We start from the raw sequence: 18,819 nt of genomic DNA on the forward strand, positions 1-18,819 counted from the left end.
GAGCCCATCCTGGACTGTGCCCTCTCACAGTCTGGGAGCCCTCAGGGGATTTCCAACTGACAGCTTAGGCCTGCTTCTTACAGGGAGTGGGCCTACACTGGCAGTCGGACATTCTTAGCACTGCCACGGAGGCAGGACAGGCTCCCGCCACCGCCACTGTGCTCTCCAGTGGTGAGCCCAGCTCCAGGCCTCTGGTTGAGCAGCGCTCCCCCTGAGAGAGTGCACTGACCATCAGGGGTCATCTCCTGCATTGAGCATCTGCCCCTGGTGGTCAGTGTTTGTTATAGTGACTAGTCATTCTGCTGTTCAGTCAATTTGCATATTAGCCTTTTATTATATAGGATAGAGGCCCAGTGCACAGGTGGGGTCTAGCCAGCCTGCCCTGATGGGAGCCCCTGATCGGGGTTCAGGGTCCAGTTGGGGGCGGGGCTGGCAGGGGCGAGGGGCTGTTGTCATTCTGGTTGTCCTGGTCATTCCGATGGTTCCGCTGTTTTGGTCCCTGGGCTTTTATTATATAGGATGTCGATTTCTTGTCTAGCTGAAGATTTTTGAATTTGAAACAACGTGCCCTTTTGGAATATTCTGATATTGCTAGATCCACTATTAGCCTCACTGAGAAACGAGCCAATAACTGCCACAAATAGCTCTCCAGGGTAAATATAATTGGTCAGTCATATGTCCCTACACACCTTTCCTATATGTCTACCTGCACTGACTAGTTTTATCACTTCACATCGAAGAAATGCTACAGTTTGGCAGAAAAGGTGAATTTTCAATCTATATTCATCACTGAAATAGAGATAATTAAGCACAAATTAAGGCACAATATTTATAATTTATAAGAGTAACTTGTATAAAATATCAGAATCTTAATTAGCTGAAGCACATAATCAAAAGCTTATGCATGCCATTTGATTGCAGGTCAAAGGTAATATGCTATTTAGATGTCATCATATTTGTTTTTCAGCAGATATATCTTTGGTCCATTACCTGACAATGCAAAGAATAGACAAACAATAATTATTTTATCAGGGAATAAGAAATTTGGCTATAATTGCCTAATAATTTGTGTGTCTTGTTTAAATACACATCTGGAAGTGGGGAAGTGGCTCAGTGTTTATCAAGGTAGAAACCAGAGTGAGATCAAAAACTTGCATGGAAAATTACTTTGTGACATCATCATAATAGTTATTTATTGAGTGCTTATTCTACCCTAGCACTGTGCTAAATTCTTCACATGAATTATGTACTGCAATTCACAACCATCTTAGAAGGTCATCTTGTTATCAGGTTTCTCTTTTAGATATGGAAAAATGGGCCTCAGAAAAAAAAAACAAATTTACAAAGGTCATGAAGCTAATCCAGGTGGAGAAGAAGCCAAACTGGTTATTTACATGAAGGACAAGACGTATTGCCTTTTCCAATTTTTGAAGTGAGGCCTATGTGAAGAACTTAACAATATCTATCCTTGAGAATATAAATTTTATCTTTTAAGAAATGTTGTTTTAAAAATGATTATGTGAAGAGTACTCGTTTTTCAAAAAAGGAATTCTCATATATTTTACATCGTTTTTTTTTTTTTTATGTAGAACCCACATTATCTGACCTTTCTTGATGTGTTTTGAAACTGTGAGGAATAGTTTAGCATAATGAGAATGAATACTAAAACTAAAATTATGTAATGTATAATAAACATAAGAGCAATATTTGAAACTTAACTTGAGAGTGGCATAAATGCTAGAGTAAATTGTACCCCGTGTCTAAAAGCTTCCTAACACCAGCTGCTGTTTAAGACCCCTCCTGTTGCAGCCTTTTGTTCATGATGACATGACCTGAAGGAAATCTTTTAGAAAAATAAAATAATGTTGTTAAAAATAAGCCACGTTTTTTAGTTACTGAAAATAAGTAATGAATGTTTGAATTTGGTCAGTTGGCTTTCCCTTATTTAAGTGTTTTAAATCATGGCAACCCCATAACTATACTTAGATATACACTTGAATTAGGCTTAAGATTACTGTAATTATAGTTGTTTTCCAGTGAGGTTACTAAATTCTGAGATTTCAGATATAATTCATTTTTTATCTATAGGTTGATCTCTCATATTGAACCTATTAGGGCAATATTGAGTGAGATCCAGAAGGGTCTGATTTCATTTTGAATTTTTCCTTTTATGAGAGTTGATTTTAAGTAATTTACTTAATTTTCAAACTTTTATTTCAGGATACTTATTTGCATGAATCAAAATGAATGTGCACACCCCTGAGAACACAGACAGGGCTTGACGACAATGATACAGCAAGAATTAGAGGTGAATTGTTGCACAGGAATGGTAGGGGAGGTAGGGCACCCTTTTAGAACCCATCTTTCCCACTCTCACTGAAGCACCATTGAGAGACAAGGCAGTGATGGCGAACCTATGACGCGCATGTCAGAGGTGGCACGCCAACTCATTTTTTTGGTTGATTTTTCTTTGTTAAATGGCATTTAAATATATAAAATAAATATCAAAAATATAAATCTTTGTTTTAATATGGTTGCAAATATCAAAAAATTTCTATATGTGACACGGCACCAGAGTTAAGTTAGGGTTTTTCAAAATGCTGACACGCCGAGCTCCAAAGGTTCACCATCAATGGACTAGGGGGATGTTTGTTTGTATGTGGGGTTTGGGGATGTGGTGATGGTGGGAGAAACGTGTTTTTAAAGCATTTCTTGAAGACAGTTTATAGGAGTTTTAACAGCTGGATAACTGATTGTTGTATTATTGTTAAAACCACCTTTTACAAACAGAAAAATAACTGGTATGTCTCCAGACTTGATAATTAATTAGAAAGCACGATCATGGAAACCCAGGAATGTGAGGTGGCTTTGTCCACATTGTGTGCCTCTGTGGTGGAGTCGATCTGAACACACGTCATTTCAGTTAAAATCCAGTTCTCTTTTGCTGTAACACATTAGCTCTTCAGTGTAGCCTAATATTTACAAAGTAGAATAAGAATGCAAAAGAGATTTTGAATGTTCTAACTTGACATCTTTTTATTTCTTTTAAATCATTTTGTAATGACATCTTAATTATGGCGATATTCTGATAAAATAGAGTATTTTAATGCTAGATCGCAGCAAAATTCTTAGCGTATTCCAACCTGATAATTTAATAAAGGAGAAAACACTGTGTTTGCATAATGCTTTATTTCCTTTTACAGTCTATATCTTAAAACCAAATTTTTAAAAAAACTTCTCATATATGTTTCCTTTCCCCTAAATGCAATCTATAAAAGTACTAAATTAAACAACACAAGTAAATAACACATATTTAATAATGCCCTGAAGTTAATGTTTCTTTTTCATTTTAAAAATCTCCTAATTTTTTTCCCTTACTTGAGCACCTGTTGTCACAAACTTTGTATTGTGCATCATTTCTTTTCTAAACTCTTACAAATTAGTTGTTGGGTAATTTGGCTGGTGCCTCACAAACTGTAATAAACTCAATTACATCATGTAGTTTTTATCCTCCCTGCCCGCTGTTCATTCTCAATGTGAGAAATCATAGCATATCAGTGACAGGAGGTCTGGCTTTCAGGCAGACTTTTGTAATTATTCCCACTGAGGCACTGTCAATAGGATTAAAATACTGAATCTGGATCTGTCTGTCCCAGATGAGGTCAGCACTTCGAGCAGTGGGAGTACTATTTCTATAAGCTGCGCTTTCCCCTTTGCATTATAGAAGCATGAACATTAATATGACACAAATATTTGAAAGCTCCTATGGAAACAGGCTCACTTTGCCTGAATGAAATAAAATGTCCATCTGCAATAAATAAAATAACAGCGTTCATTAGAATCCCTAACTATGTATATGTATGTAGATTATGCAATAATATTAAAGCTCAGAAACTTTCAATTACAGAACAATCCACTTATAGTTTGTAATTAATAGACTTTTTGCAGCTGCATAACTGTGGCCGGAAACATCTGCAAAGCCTCATATTTTACACACAGACACATACACATAATTCCTTCAGAAAAAGTTCAATTGTGCTTAAAATCACAGGTCTGGAAACAGAGTAAGACCTGAGGAAGCTGAATCTAGTTGTATTCAATTAGCTCATGGAAGAAGAATTGAGAGGGTTAGGAAAGAAGGAAACCAGGCCGTTGTCTGGAAAAATGATGTGAATGAAAAATAAGAATAAGATCTATTCAGATATTCACTCAAAACTCACTTTATATATAATGTATCAAAAATCTCCCCTAAATATAAACTTGGTATTGATAAGAATCTATTTTGTTATTTAATTACTCAGATAAAATTGCTACTCCTCAGATAAAAGATAAATTATTATTTATGTGTCTCTAAAATTACCAAATGGGTAAAAAAGAATATATTGATTATAGATTTTCCAAATTTTTAAATAATTTATAGTTAATTTATTTTACCTAAATGCAGCTTTATAAAAATAGATGAATATAGAATACACTAGAGGCCTGTTTGTGCACTGGTGGGGTCCCTCAGCCTGGCCTGCGGGGATTGAGCCAGAATTGGCTCTCCAACATCCCCTGAGGGGTCCCAGATTGCGAGAGGGTGGTTCTCAGGTGACACACCCAAGAATCGGGGTCCCTCCTCTCTTGTTCCAGGTGCGTCACCCGAGAACCACAGCTGCCAAGTCTCTACAGCTCGGCAGCTCCTGCATTGAGCGTCTGCCCCTTGGTGGTCATTGTGCGTCATAGCTACCGGTTGGATGGTCAAATGGTTGGACTGTCACTGAGGCTTTTATATATATAGATGTGTTAGACAAAGTAATATATTATCAACAGATAAAATTTAATAATTTTTCTTTGTTTACTTAAATGTTCAGTTTGAAGTCATATATTAATAGTTGTTATTATATGTAACAGCTTTACTGAAATATAATTCATATGCCCATTAAAGTGAACAATTCAGTGTTTTTTGGTATAGTCATAGAGTTGTTCAACTGTCACTGCAAATTAATTTTAGAACATTTTCATCACCTCCAAAAGAAACCCTGTACCCATTAATAGTCACTTGTCATTTCTCCTCACTGTTCCAGCCCTTAGCAACCACTAATCTACTTTCTATCTCTATAGATTTGCTTTTTATGAATATTTCACATTAATCTAATTATACTAGTATAATATATGATCTTTTGTGACTAAGCTTCTTCACCTAGCATAATGTTTTCAAGATTCATTCATGTGTAACGTGTCAGTATTTAACTTCTTTTGGTGGCTGAATAATACCCCAATTGTTTGTTTGTTTTTTGGTCGGCATTTGGGTTGTTTATACTTTTTGGTAATTATGAATAAGTCTGCTATGAATATTTATATACAAGTTTTTCTGTTGCTATATGTTTTCATTTTTCTTGGGTCTATACCTACCAGTGGAACTATTGGGTAATATGGTAAATGCTTAAACTTTAAAAGGACTATCAGTTTTTTTCCAAAGTGGCTGCAACACTTTACATTTCTAACAGTAATAAGGGTTCTTATTTCTCCATATTTCTACCAACACTTGTTTTATCTGTCTTTTTTATTATAGCCATTGTACTTGGTATAAGTGTGATTTCATTGTGGTTTGGATTTGCATTTCCCTGATGGCTAATGATGTTGAGCATCTTTTTGAGTGTGAATTGGTCATTTGTATATCTTCCACTGAGAAATATCTACTCAGATTATTTGCATTTTTTGATTGGCTTATTAACGAATGTTTATTTTTCTTAAATTCTAACTTTTAGATTTCTCAATATCTCATTTTACCCCCTCATAAATTTTATGGTGGAAGTGTTTTGTGATTATGCATTCTTTAGAGACTTTGATAGTCTGAGAAGAAACCTGGAAACTACAGAATGATGATTCTAAAAACCTGGAAATTCTTTTACAATATAGAAATGTCCAAGCTCCAGGAATGATTCAGTTACTGTGATAGGCCCAAGGCATTGGCGTCTTTCCAGGAATCCCTAATGTGCAGTCATGTAGCATAGATGACTAAGAAAATAGATTATCAATGCCTTTGTCCGGTATGTCTGAAATTAAACTTGGAGCTTAAGATTTCCAAGAAATTGGCCCATTAAAGACCAGAGAATATTTCTTGGCTATAGAACTCTAGAAGTATGTGGATTTTCTGGGATAGGGTCCTTAGAAATATAATAAGATAAAATATCCCCTAGGTTTACCCTGGTAGGTGATAAACCTAAAGAACCAGGTCAATTCTGAGTATCTGCACCCTCACTCAAAAGGAAGAGATATTCCATTTCACCTAATTGCTTAGCCTAAAGGGTGGACATTTGTCTATGGCTTTTAGGATGGCTTTTATGATTGTTTATTGAGAACACAGAGGCGTTAGACCCGTACCCTGATTGCTCCACAGACTGCCTCCTGGAGGTATATACTCAGAGACCTAGCACCCATTACTTAAACACTCACATCCATTGAAGACAGCTATAGAATGTGCACTTGTCAGGAGACTTTAATTGAGAATCAGTGTACAAGGATTCAGTATTAATTCCCTTATACGTTAAATAGCCCTGTGTTGATAGATATTTTGTTGCAGTATTATAACTCTTAAGTAATTTACTTATAAACCCTATTGCCTTTGTGTTCTTCCTAAAGGAATTTAAATTCCAATATTATTTGAACCAATTTCAAATTACATAGAACAACATTATTTAAAATGGTTGAAATTAAATATGTTATGTGACATTTCTTTCATTGTAGTAGATACGATAACTGATTTTGAAATATACTGCAATATAATTTAGTGGATATATTGAAATAAATAATAAAGTTACTCTCTAGTAAACAGAAATTTCATGTGCTTCCTTGATCCCCCCTTTTTTTTCTTTGGTATTTTTCCAGAGAACAGACCAAGTGAAACTTGCTTAGTATATGAAATCTGACAAGACTATGCTTATTGGCTCTAGAATAATGAATTTTTATGTTATTTTATTCATTAAGGCCCTAAGGGCTAAAAAAAAAATTCAAAAGAATTAATCTGAGGCCTTTGTGGTAACACTGAAAAAGAACTATTACTAAATTAATGGGTAGATTATTTTTTTTACAAAAGTAATGAAATATTGAAAACAGTTTTTTACATATTTCCAACTTCATCAATGTGATGAAACATTACATAAAGGGGTAGTGAACACACAATACAATATATAGATGATGTATTATAGAACTGAACACTTGAAACCTGTATAATTTTATTAACCAGTGTCACCCCAATAAATTCACTAAAACAGAAAAAATATAAACACACACACACATACAATGTTCAGTTAAAAAGCAAAAACATCAAAAGGCAGGAAATTAAAATGGTATGTTTTTTATTGTAACTAACTTTACCATAGTCGCATAGTATATTAATTAAAGTTTTCTTTCAGTTCAAATGCTGTTGAACAAATTGAGAAATAAAGCAAAGGAAGAAAAGTTTTAAAACTGTGATTGCATGATTCCTAGAAAGTTATTTCTGTATATTTTGTAGTTATGTATGAAGTGAATTTGTCTTTGTTTGAGGTTTCAGAAGTCATTTACCCCTAAAAATGTTTTCATTAGTACTTCTTAGAAAAGCAGCTGCATTTACAGAAGACAAATTGTCTTGATTTCCAGGTAGCCTTTTTGGAGCAGTTTTGAGAACTCATCTGATTCTTCCTATGTGGTTGACTCTCAGATATGTCACTCCACCCCAGTTTCTGTCACTGAGTATTTTACTGAAGTTATTTCATGTCGTGATTTCATCTAAAATTTTAATTTTTAAGAGCATCTGTTACTTTCTTCCCAAACTTTTTAACCACCCAATTGCTCACTGTTATCGTAAAAGACAGCTTAGGTTATTGCACATTCTTGACTTAATACCATAGCTCCAAAAATTTTGAACAGTAACACCCCTTATTTGTGGGGGATACATTCCAAGATGTCCAGTGGAGGCCTGTAACATGAATAGCACCTCACACTATACTATGTATTTACTATGTTTTATTCCTTTACATACCTACCTATAATAAAACTTAATTTATAAATTAGGCACAGTAGATTGACAATAATTAACCTATAATAAAACTAGAGACCTAATGCACGAAATTCGTGCAAGAGTAGGCCTTCCTTCCCCCGGCTGCTAGCACCGGCTTCCCTCTGGCACCCGGGACCCGGGCTTTCTTCCGGGCGCCGGCAGGCAACTGGGACCCGGGTTTCCCTCGAAGCCCCGGCTTTGTCCAGAAGGACAGAAGGACGTCTGATCTAATTAGCATATTATACTTTTATTATTATAGATAACAACTAGGGGCCCGGTGCACGAAATTCGTGCACTGGGTGTGTGTGTGGGGGGGAGTGTCCCTCAGCCCAGCCTGCCCCCTCTCACATACTGGGAGCCCTCAGGCGTTGACCCCCATCACCCTCCAATCGCAGGATCGGCCCCTTGCCCAGGCCTGACGCCTCCGCCAGAGGTGTCAGGCTTGGACAGGGGACACCCATCTCCCCCTGATCACTGGCTCTGACCCCCGCCCAGGCCTGAGGCCTCTGGCCCAGGAATCATGCCTGGGCAGGGGACCCCCATCTCCCTCTGATCGCTTGCTCCACCCCCCGCCCAAGCCTGATGCCTCTGACCCAGGCTTCAGGCCTGGGCAAGGGGACCATCCTATCCCCCCAATCCCCGGCTCCGCCCCCTGCCCAGGCCTGATGCCTCGGCCAGAGGAGTTGACCCTCATCACCCTCCGATCACCAATCACCGGATTGGCCCCTTGACCAGGCCTGAGGCCTCCGGCAGAGGTGTCAGGCCTGGGCAGGGGACCCCCAGCTCCCTGCCGTTGCAGGCTCCGCCCCTACCCAGGCCTAACGCCTCTGGCCTAGGTGTCCGGCCCGGGCAGCGGGGACCCGCAGCTGCAGCGGCCCCGCGATCGTGGGCTCCGCTTTAGGCCCAGGCACGGGACCCCTAGCTCCCGGGACTGCCAGCTTCGACCGTGCCCAGCTCCCATCACTGGCTCCACCCCTACTTCCTGCTATCACTGGCCAGGGCGGAAAAGGCACCTGATTCTCCGATCATGGCTGGGGGGCAGGGCAAAGGCGGCCCTAGGGCTGCCTTTGCCCTGCCCCCCAGCTCTTAGCTCCCCCCTGGGTTTCTGATCACTGTCAGTGGCAGGGGGCTTCTTCCTGCTTTCCCTTTCGCCTCCCTGCATTGTGCCTACATATGCAAATTAACTGCCAATCTTAGTTGGCAGTTAATTTGCATATAGCCCTGATTAGCCAATGAAAAGGGTATCGTCGTACGCCAATTACCATTTTTCTCTTTTATTAGATAGGATTATAACAATGTACTATAATAAAAGTTATGTGAATGTGGATTTTCTCAAAGTCCTGTTGTGCTATACTCATCCTCCTTCTTGTGATGTTGTGAGATGATGCAATGATGAGATGAAGTGAGGTGAATGAAGTAGGCAATGTGACATTGGTTAGGCTACTATTGATCTTTGACAGAGAATAATACATCAGGAGAATCATCTGCTTTGGGTGATTCCGGATCATGGAGCCATGCCAATTGAATGTGGGTAACTGAAACTGCAGAAAGTGAAACTGTGAATCGGGGGGTGGCGGGGGGAACTCCTGAACTTCTTTTTAATAAGTCCAAATTAATAGTGCCATAGAGGTTAAGTAAAATACTCTCCTGTTACAGCTCATTATTTTCAATATTAACTGAACTGAAACAAAATATTACTTCAAAGAAAAAATGTTGACTTTTATGACCACATTTTCCAATATTGTTTCTGTCATTATCTATTTAATAATAGCCATGGTTGTTCTCCATAATTTTGCAGGAATTGTCAGTGACAAAATTCATAATGAAATTAAGAATACCAATTTAATATCTCTTCTGTAGGTATGTTAGAATATTATTTCATAGTTTTCTAAGTTAAAAATAGCTTTAAATTTGTAACGGGGTATAATTAAAGAAATAGGGACACATTGAAAATAAATTTTTAGGGTTGCGAAAGCCCTTGGTAGCCATTGAATAAGTGCCAAACTATGGTTCATTCAACAGTCGACACTGGTGGAATAGCACATGGTTGCGTATCAGTAGTCCTGCGTTTTAAATCCAGTTTCAACCTAGACAAATGGACTTATTTGAAGAACTCAGGTTACTTTTGCTTCAAATCTATTGTCTTATCTGTTAAAGTGGTAACAGAATTTAATGTAAATGTGAAAGTTGAATGATAAGGATTTTACAGTTTTCTACCCTCTATATTCTACAAATCATGTATGTTGAGAGAGAAAAAAAAATGTACCTCTTTGTTTGTGAGGAAAACAGGAATAAGCCTTTCGTTAGAGGCTTATATTTGCAATTGGAGCATGGGAATTTGAGGGATTGCACTAGGTAGTTTGCTGCCTAGTAACTCTGGAAGACTTCCCTTGTAGATGTTAAATCATATTGCCACTGTGTTCTCATCTCCCTGCTTCCTAACCTCCTCTCCCTGTAAAATCTAAGTAAATATGCACATGATATCATCAAAGACTCCACGTACACCTTCTCTCCCTCCCGTCCCTCCTTCCCTCCCTCTCTTTGTTACTGTCTCTTTTTCTTTTTTAATTCTCTGGGTCTTAATGTTATCAAGCTTCAGGTTGTGAATAAAGCATTGCCTTCTCTATTTTATGGATGGTATATCTGGATGTTGAATTACAAATAATACTTAGAGCAAGAAACAGTGAATACTTAAAGAAAGGCTGAGAAATTCATGTTCAGTTCTTTAACCTAGCAGTTCACCATTCTTTTATGTGGCAAGATCTTATCTTTTTAAACATTTTAAGTGTTATATTTTTTATATTATTTTATAATCAATTTCATTGTTCTCTTGATGCCTTAGATTTGTAGTAATTGCTGCTGAGAACATGTGAAGGTACATTAAGCTTCGTTGCTTAATATGTTATGTGTGTTTTCCTCCTGTATGAATTGAGGAAGCCAACCAAAGGCGGACTGGCTTTTGAGCTCAGTAGTGTATGGTATATTTACAAAGAGTTGATTGTAGTGCTGTTTCTGTATCTAACACTTATCTATCACAATATAACAGATCTTTAAATTAAGTTTCTAAGTTATCTAAATTACCCATCTTCTTCATGTAAAACAGGCTTATTTTCTTGAAATTCAGAAGGTGATTTTGAACTCTCAAAGGTATCAAAATCACGAGTTAAAAAATCAGCATGTGAACAAAAATAGAGAATGATTCACCATTTTTTTTTCTGGAGAATATACCTTCTTAAAAAAAACAAGATTGTTTTTCCCACCAAATAGTGAAAATGTGATTCAGTTACTGAATAATGCCCAAGTTAAGAACATTAAATAAACTTAAATGTAAATTTAGGTTAAATATTAACAAATCTTTATAGATATGATTTATTAATTTCTATCAAATTTGAAGGTCACTAAAACATAAATAGATATTCATTTAAAAATATGAAGGATACATTGAATTTATTTAATATGTTCAATGTATAATACCATCTATTAATAAAAAATGTTGAGATAATATAATTTTAGTTTGCTAAATTTTAATTGAAAATAAATATAGAAAATATCCAGTGATAGTAAATGGTTCAAGGTTACTTGATTTAATAATAAATAAGATGTAAATGGGTAAAAACAACTTCAGTAGGAGGTGATAGCTATGTTTTCTGTACTTATCTACTCATTGCTGAGAGCATTTGCTGTGTTAGTGTGACTATACCCTAAGCTTCTCTCAGCTGGGGAGAAACAGTCCTCAGTCTGTTTATAGTTGATGGCTTTCTCCTTAATGCTGGTGGAATAGGTGTCTCCTATTTATGAGATTTCATTATTATTAATAACAAGGGAATTCACTTATTGGAAAGCAACCTGTCTTATAAGTTAAACTAAAGGCCCAGTGCATGAAATTTGTGCACTTGGGGAGAGGGGGATGTCCCCTAGCCTGATGGCCCCAAAGAGGTAGGCCCTGCCCACCCATCCGGGGCTCCTCAACGGATTGCCCCAAAGAGGTAGGCCAGAGCCGGGGGTCCCGCCTTTGCAACCCGTGGAGCGGGAGGCGGCACCCCCAGGATCCCCAGGCAGGCCTTGCCGCATGGAGGCGGGACCCCCGGCGGGCTCCATGCTGCACACGCAGTGTCAAGCCCAGCCCCGCCCACCTGTGCTTGCCTGCTGTGCGTGCAGCCTTCTTGTGAAGGCGTGGTGATCACTTAGGCTTTTATTAGTAAGGATTGGTTGAAATTATATTTTGAAGTTTTCTGAAAATTGGAAGGGAATATATTTCTATCATTTTCAGGAGAAAAAATTTACACCATTGTTTCTAGTAGATGATTAAACTTATTTTTTATATTTTTCATTATAAATCAAATTAACACAAAATGTTAATTTACAGATATATTTTTTAAAATATATTTTTAATGATTTCAGAGAGGAAGGAAGAGGGAGAAATAGAAACATCAGTGATGGGAGAGAATCATTAGTTGGCTGCCTCCTGCACGCCCCCTACTGGGGATGGAGCCTGAAACCAGGCATGTGCTCTTGACAGGAATCAAACCAGGGATCCCTCAGTCTGAGGGCCGACACTATCCACTGAGCCGCACTGGCTATATTTGATGAAGAAAACATAAGTTTTTGAGTGTATTAATGCAGTTTAACAAACAAGTTAATTCTATTGAAATCAACATTACCCTTAATTAACTATTTTAATATCTTGTCTAAAATAAATTATGCTTATGTTTAGTTTTGGGCTCTTGACTTTGAACTGATGCCAACTATAGGTACAAGTTTGCTGTATCATTTCATTTTTATTATTTTGTCTTAAAATGTAGTATCATAAAATATGGTTATTGATATATACTAACATAAAAGGTTATCATAAACAGCTTGTTTTTCACAAATCATATTTCATACTTTATTCTTTGCAAAATATTACTGAGCTTGAAAAAAGGTCTGCTTGCTCTCATGCTTCTATTTTCACTTTCTTTTGCATACCCAGCCTGTGGCCGCGGGTTCTACAAATCTTCCTCTCAAGATCTGCAGTGCTCTCGTTGCCCAACTCACAGTTTTTCTGATAAAGAAGGTTCCTCAAGATGTGAATGTGAGGATGGGTATTATAGGGCTCCATCTGACCCACCATATGTTGCGTGCACAAGTAAGTTCCTAATGGTAAAGTTACAAAAGGACTTTCAGATCCCTTCCTGTCATTCATATAGGCATAGAATTTGTGAATACACTCACAAATCTTTATTGTTATTAAATATTAAAAATTTGTTCATACACCTCTAAGGCTAAACAATAATGTAAAATACACCTTACTTCAACTTCAATGTAATTTTTATGTTTTCAAAATCAAGATGCATTTTAATAATATTTTTCACATCTATTTATAGGAATCATAAAAAGTAAAAAGTTATTTATTTGAGTCTCACATGTGTATGAAATGCGATTAAAAAGTAATGGTTTGCAAATTAAAATTCCATCACTAAATAGAGCAAATCTCACATCTTGGTGCTTCAATTAATGAGTGCTTGAGAGACCCAAATCCAAACCAAATTCCAGACAGTCCTATAAATCATTCTTGAGCGCATTAAAAATGAATAGATGTATTCTCTGTTATATGCTTAAAAAGAAAACTATTTTTAAACAACTTCACAACTGTTTTTTTTAGGTGCATTAACTGTTCTTTTTTAATTGCTTGGAAGCAAAGTAGCTAAAGACCGTGGCAAAAGTACAAAGACAGTTGTTATCCTGTTTTCATTTTGACATATTAAATGGAAAATAAATAAAGCCTCTTGCCAAGCGAATTCAAGGAGGCTTTTATATGGCTTCGCTAGGAAAGGTAATGAAATGTTTATGTGAAAGAAAGCATTGCAACTAGTTTCCTGTATGGTAATTGAGCCACTAGCTTAATGCCCCACATGGACCTTTAGTGCATTTTGTTTGCTTTTTTTCCTATTTTTTGTTTATTTGTTTATTTATTTTTGGTTTCCGAAGGGCCTCCATCTGCACCACAGAACCTCATTTTCAACATCAATCAAACCACAGTAAGTTTGGAATGGAGTCCTCCTGCAGACAATGGGGGAAGAAATGATGTGACCTACAGAATATTGTGTAAGCGGTGCAGTTGGGAGCAGGGCGAGTGTGTTCCTTGTGGGAGTAACATTGGATACATGCCCCAGCAGACTGGATTAGAGGATAACTATGTCACCGTCATGGACCTGCTGGCCCACGCTAATTATACTTTTGAAGTTGAAGCTGTAAATGGAGTTTCTGACTTAAGCCGATCCCAGAGGCTCTTTGCAGCTGTCAGTATCACCACCGGTCAAGCAGGTATGGTTTTTTGTTTGCCTTTACCAAGTGAATAATGTCCCTACATAAGTGAGGTGTCTCACTTGAATATTTCCTTAACTTGGCTACACAGAACTCAATTATTCCAGCTTGTTGATTATTCACACCTTTAGCTTGTCTTTGTTATTTCTCCTGTTGCCTGTTAAACCATTACTAGACTCATTAACATCTCCTCCAGAGATCTGGCAGGAGAAATAAAAGGGATAAATTGTAAACCAGTTAAGACTGCTCTTAGACTAGAAAGTCTGCTGAAAGATCTAGAGGAGAAGAGTGGATATATTGGATAAAATGAAATGCAGAATATTACTTGCATTTTTACCTTCTTGAGTGATATGTGTTCATGGTCAAAATCTACCTGAGAATTAAGGATAATGGAAGAGTTGGCTGCACTGTCTCGCATAGTGTTAACCAATATTTTACCAGATAGAATGCGTTATTTATACCATGTGGCAAGTCTGAATTAAATTTTGCATCAGGGAATTGTAAGTTCATCAGATTTGTGATGATATAATGTTTACAATATTGAATTTCATACTGGGGCGGTCTCATGACAATTTCAGAAGAAATGAATTAGGATATATAATAACCACGATTATGAACTTATAGTTGATTTGGGCTAAAAGCAGTTTTCACTTATTTTCTTACTCGCATTTGAGATGCCCTATTCAGTCATTCTCCGCGTTGCTAAGTATGTTTTGGAAAGTACAAATTGGGAAGGAAGTTTCATGAATTGGAGATTTTCTAAACCTTCAGAAAAATATTACTGAAGAAAGTTTCAGCAATTGAGGGCTTTCTCAAGCTTTTGAAAATTCTTGCTGCTGAAGGAAGATGCTATGTATAGATGTAGCCAAGTGTTATGTCATCGTCATTAATAAAACTGGACCTACGCTGGAGCCCTGAGTTGTGTGAGCATCATAATAAGCTTATAACAAGGTCTTCTTGATATTTGGCTAACTGTCAAAAACCAGTATTAGCCCAAATTCCTCGACATAGACTAATCTATTCTTCAGTTCTATGCCAATTTTAGCAAAGTTACCTATTTAAATGATATCTGCAGAATGAAAACTATGCATATGGCTTCTGCTTACCATTCTGAACAGATTAGTAGGTTCTTATTCTAAAGGTTTCTCTTTGATATTTAAAAGGCTATTGCAAATCAGATTTCCCCTGTAAAATCAGAATTCTGGAGGTAAAATAACCTAGAGACTTTTAAATCTTCAAACATTAGACAAAAGCAATAACTGATATTTGGATTGATGTATTTTATTTACCCTACTCTATTTACTAGTCTTAAAATGCTTGTTGTTGTTACATATTTTTGTTTGTGTTGCTTTATATTGAAATTTATCATCATAACTCTACAGTGAGTGTGTTTGAGACGCTTTAGGTTGTCCTAGCTGGTTTGGATCAGTGGATAGAGTATTGACTCACAGATTGAATGTTCTTGGGTTCGATTCCAGCCAAGGGCACATACCTCATTTGCAGGCCTGATCCCTGGCCCTGGCCCTGGTTGGGGTGAATGATAGAGGCAACCAATCAATGTGTCTCTCTCACATTGTTGTTTCTCTCTGTCTCTACCCCTCTCTCTTAAAATAAATGGGAAAATATCCTAGGGTGAGGCTTAACAACAACAAAAATCTTTAGATTTATGATTGTGACACTGGCACTATCTTTGGAATCATTAATAGGACTCTGAGGTCTACTGAGCTAGAATAATTGCTGCATTCCTGCTGATATCAAATATGTAAAGGAACATTTTAAATTATCTTTTAATACAATATACAGATGCTGAACTTATACCCCAATTAGAATTTTTTTTTTTGCTCTTTAAATGTCAGTGTTTAATTTTTCAAATTTATACTACACAAGCTAAGTGAGTCATAGACTTTCCATAAATTTTCAAATCAAATATCTCACAGTAGTAAAGTGGCTTTAGGCATTGATTCTCTTCTGGTTAAAAGCAAACTAGATTTATTTGTTTTGGGGGAGGAGGTACTTTAAATGTGCAAAAATTAGATTGTGATGGTTGCACAATTCTGTAAACATCCTAAAAATATTGAATTGTGTACTTAAAATGAGTGAATTTTATGGTATATAAATTAAATACCATTAAAGCTCTTAAACTGTTTATGAAGAATAAAGTTAAAAAGCAAACTAGGTTTGCACCTTTATATTGAAATATTAATGCACAATTGTCTAGTCTCTACTATATCTCAAATACTAAAAACCTGTGAATTTTCACTGTTACACCATTAGCTTTTTCTGCTTTAAAAAAAGTGTTTAAATATGGCAGCAAGCTGTGGCAATTTTAAAAGGTTTACATTATTTTTTAATAGAGCAAATGTAGAATATGTGAGTGACTGTTGTCCTATTCCATTTGTATACCCACTTTCCCTCACCTGCATCACCAATATTTGTGCAATTTTTAAAGGGAGAATGATTTAAAACTTGGTTCATGTTCATGAATATCATGGAAAACTGCAGTGATCCTTGAAGTTCTCCTCCATTAACCACACAGCCTCACTTCCCACCTAGTATATGCTGCAGTCACTTCAATAATGAATTTAAACCTCAATCTCTGGTTTAAATCCACTGATGCCTCATATAAGAAAAATAATCTGGTCTGGCCAGCATGGCTCAGTGGTTGGACGTCTACCTATGAACCAGGAGATCACAGTTCGATTCCAGGTCTGGCACATGCCAGGGTTGCAGGCTCGATCCCTGGTGGTGGTGGTGGGGGGGTGGGGGGGCGTGCAAGGGGAGCTTATCAATGATTCTCTCTCATCACTGATGTTTCTGTATCTCTCTTCCTCTCCCTTCCTCTCTGAAATCAATAAAAATATATTTTAAAAAAGAACCTGCATGTGAGGGGGCAAGAGTACAGAGTGAGAATGGCAGATAATCAGCCGGGGTTTGAAAGGCAATGTGAGCTCTTTGTAATTCCTTTTCTATTATGTTGGAGCAGGGAGCTCAAGACCCTCCGTACCGTACCGACATTTGTGGAAATGGAAATACATTGTCTTTTGTTCAGGATAGTGGTAGAGTTACTGGTGTTCAAAGGATGGTGTTCCAGGCCCGGTTCTGCCTGAGTACACGGGAGGTATGTGCTCATGGATGAACCACTAAAGTTCTTTATACATAAAATGGGGATAAAATGATAGCTAGCTTCCTGTATTATCTTGTTAAATGAGATGATATTAGAGAAAACTTAAAAAAATCTTATTACAAAAATGATATTTCATTGAGTAGCAAGATGAATGTTTATTAGTCTCTTTTTAAGTAAAGCTTTGTGAACATGTCAAGGCAAAACATTCTAAAGTCTTTATTGCAATGAGGGGGGAAAATAATGGAGGCTCAGAATTGTCAATGATGTGTCAAAAATTTGGGGGATGGAGAAATTAATTTTATTTGGCTTGTAAAAAATGTGACTCTTAGCTGGTCACAAGATATCTTAAGAATAGTCTAAAGTTATCTTAAGACCAATAATTTACTGGTCTAAATTATTATTTAGATCAATTATTATTTAAACCAATAATTAGCTTTACGATGAGAACTATAGTGAGAGCATAATCTATGATATTCATATTTAGATAGTTTTTGTATTTACTTATCAGGAACATATGACTTACATAATCTGGCTGAAATATATTCTTTTTATTATTGCTTTTTTTAAGAATAATATTGATCTATTAAGAGTGAAGTAACATGGATCAAACTCATATATATTGGAGATATTTTTAGAATATATAAGTGGAGGGGAAAGCATATACATTTGATTTATGGCATTATGATGCTCAATCTTCTTTACATAGGAAGGCTCTCTTGAACAAATATGGTCTTAATCTATAATAATAAAAGCATAATGTGCTAATTAGACTGGACAGCTGAATGACCTTCTGGATGAAGCCGTGGCGGCGGGGGCCAAGGCAGAGGCAGTTAGGGGCGATGAGGCAGGCAGGCAGAGGGGTTAGGGATGATCAGGCAGGCAGAGTAGTTAGGGGTGATCAGGCAGGCAGAGTAGTTAGGGGTGATCAGGAAGGCAGGCAGAGTGGTTAGGGGCAATCAGGTAGGCAGGCGAGCAGTTAGGGGCGATCAGGCAGGCAGACAGAGGGGTTAGGGGTGATGAGGCAGGCAGGCGAGCAGTTAGGGGCGATCAGGCAGGCAGACAGAGGGGTTAGGGGTGATGAGGCAGGCAGGCGAGCAGTTAGGGGCGATCAGGCAGGCAGACAGAGGGGTTAGGGGCGATGAGGCAGGCAGGTAGAATGGTTAGGGGTGATCAGTCAGGCAGGCGAGCAGTTAGGGGAGATCAGGCAGGCAGAGTAGTTAGGGGTGATCAGACAGGCAGGCGAGCAGTTAGGGGTGATCAGGCAGGCAGGCAGAGTGGTTAGGAGCAATCAGGCAGGCAGGCAAGCAGTTAGGGGCAGTCAGGCAGGTAGGCAGAGGGGTTAGGGGCGATGAGTCAGGCAGGTAGAATG

General features: G+C 37.6%; 1 protein-coding gene across 7 annotated transcripts in view; it reads left to right on the forward strand.

Moving 5' to 3' along the window:
• The window catches only part of EPHA7 (EPH receptor A7), a 172,842-nt gene that overhangs the window by 46,571 nt on the left and 107,452 nt on the right, over nucleotides 1-18,819 (forward strand). For all 7 annotated transcript variants that reach the window (XM_059700911.1, XM_059700914.1, XM_059700909.1 and 4 more), the window contains exons 4-5: nucleotides 12,993-13,148; nucleotides 13,991-14,326. In XM_059700911.1, coding sequence (XP_059556894.1) covers nucleotides 12,993-13,148; nucleotides 13,991-14,326 — 492 coding nt within the window. The remainder of the gene's footprint in view (nucleotides 1-12,992; nucleotides 13,149-13,990; nucleotides 14,327-18,819) is intronic.

Source organism: Myotis daubentonii, chromosome 6 (assembly GCF_963259705.1).
Source record: "Myotis daubentonii chromosome 6, mMyoDau2.1, whole genome shotgun sequence".
NCBI lineage: Eukaryota > Metazoa > Chordata > Mammalia > Chiroptera > Vespertilionidae > Myotis > Myotis daubentonii.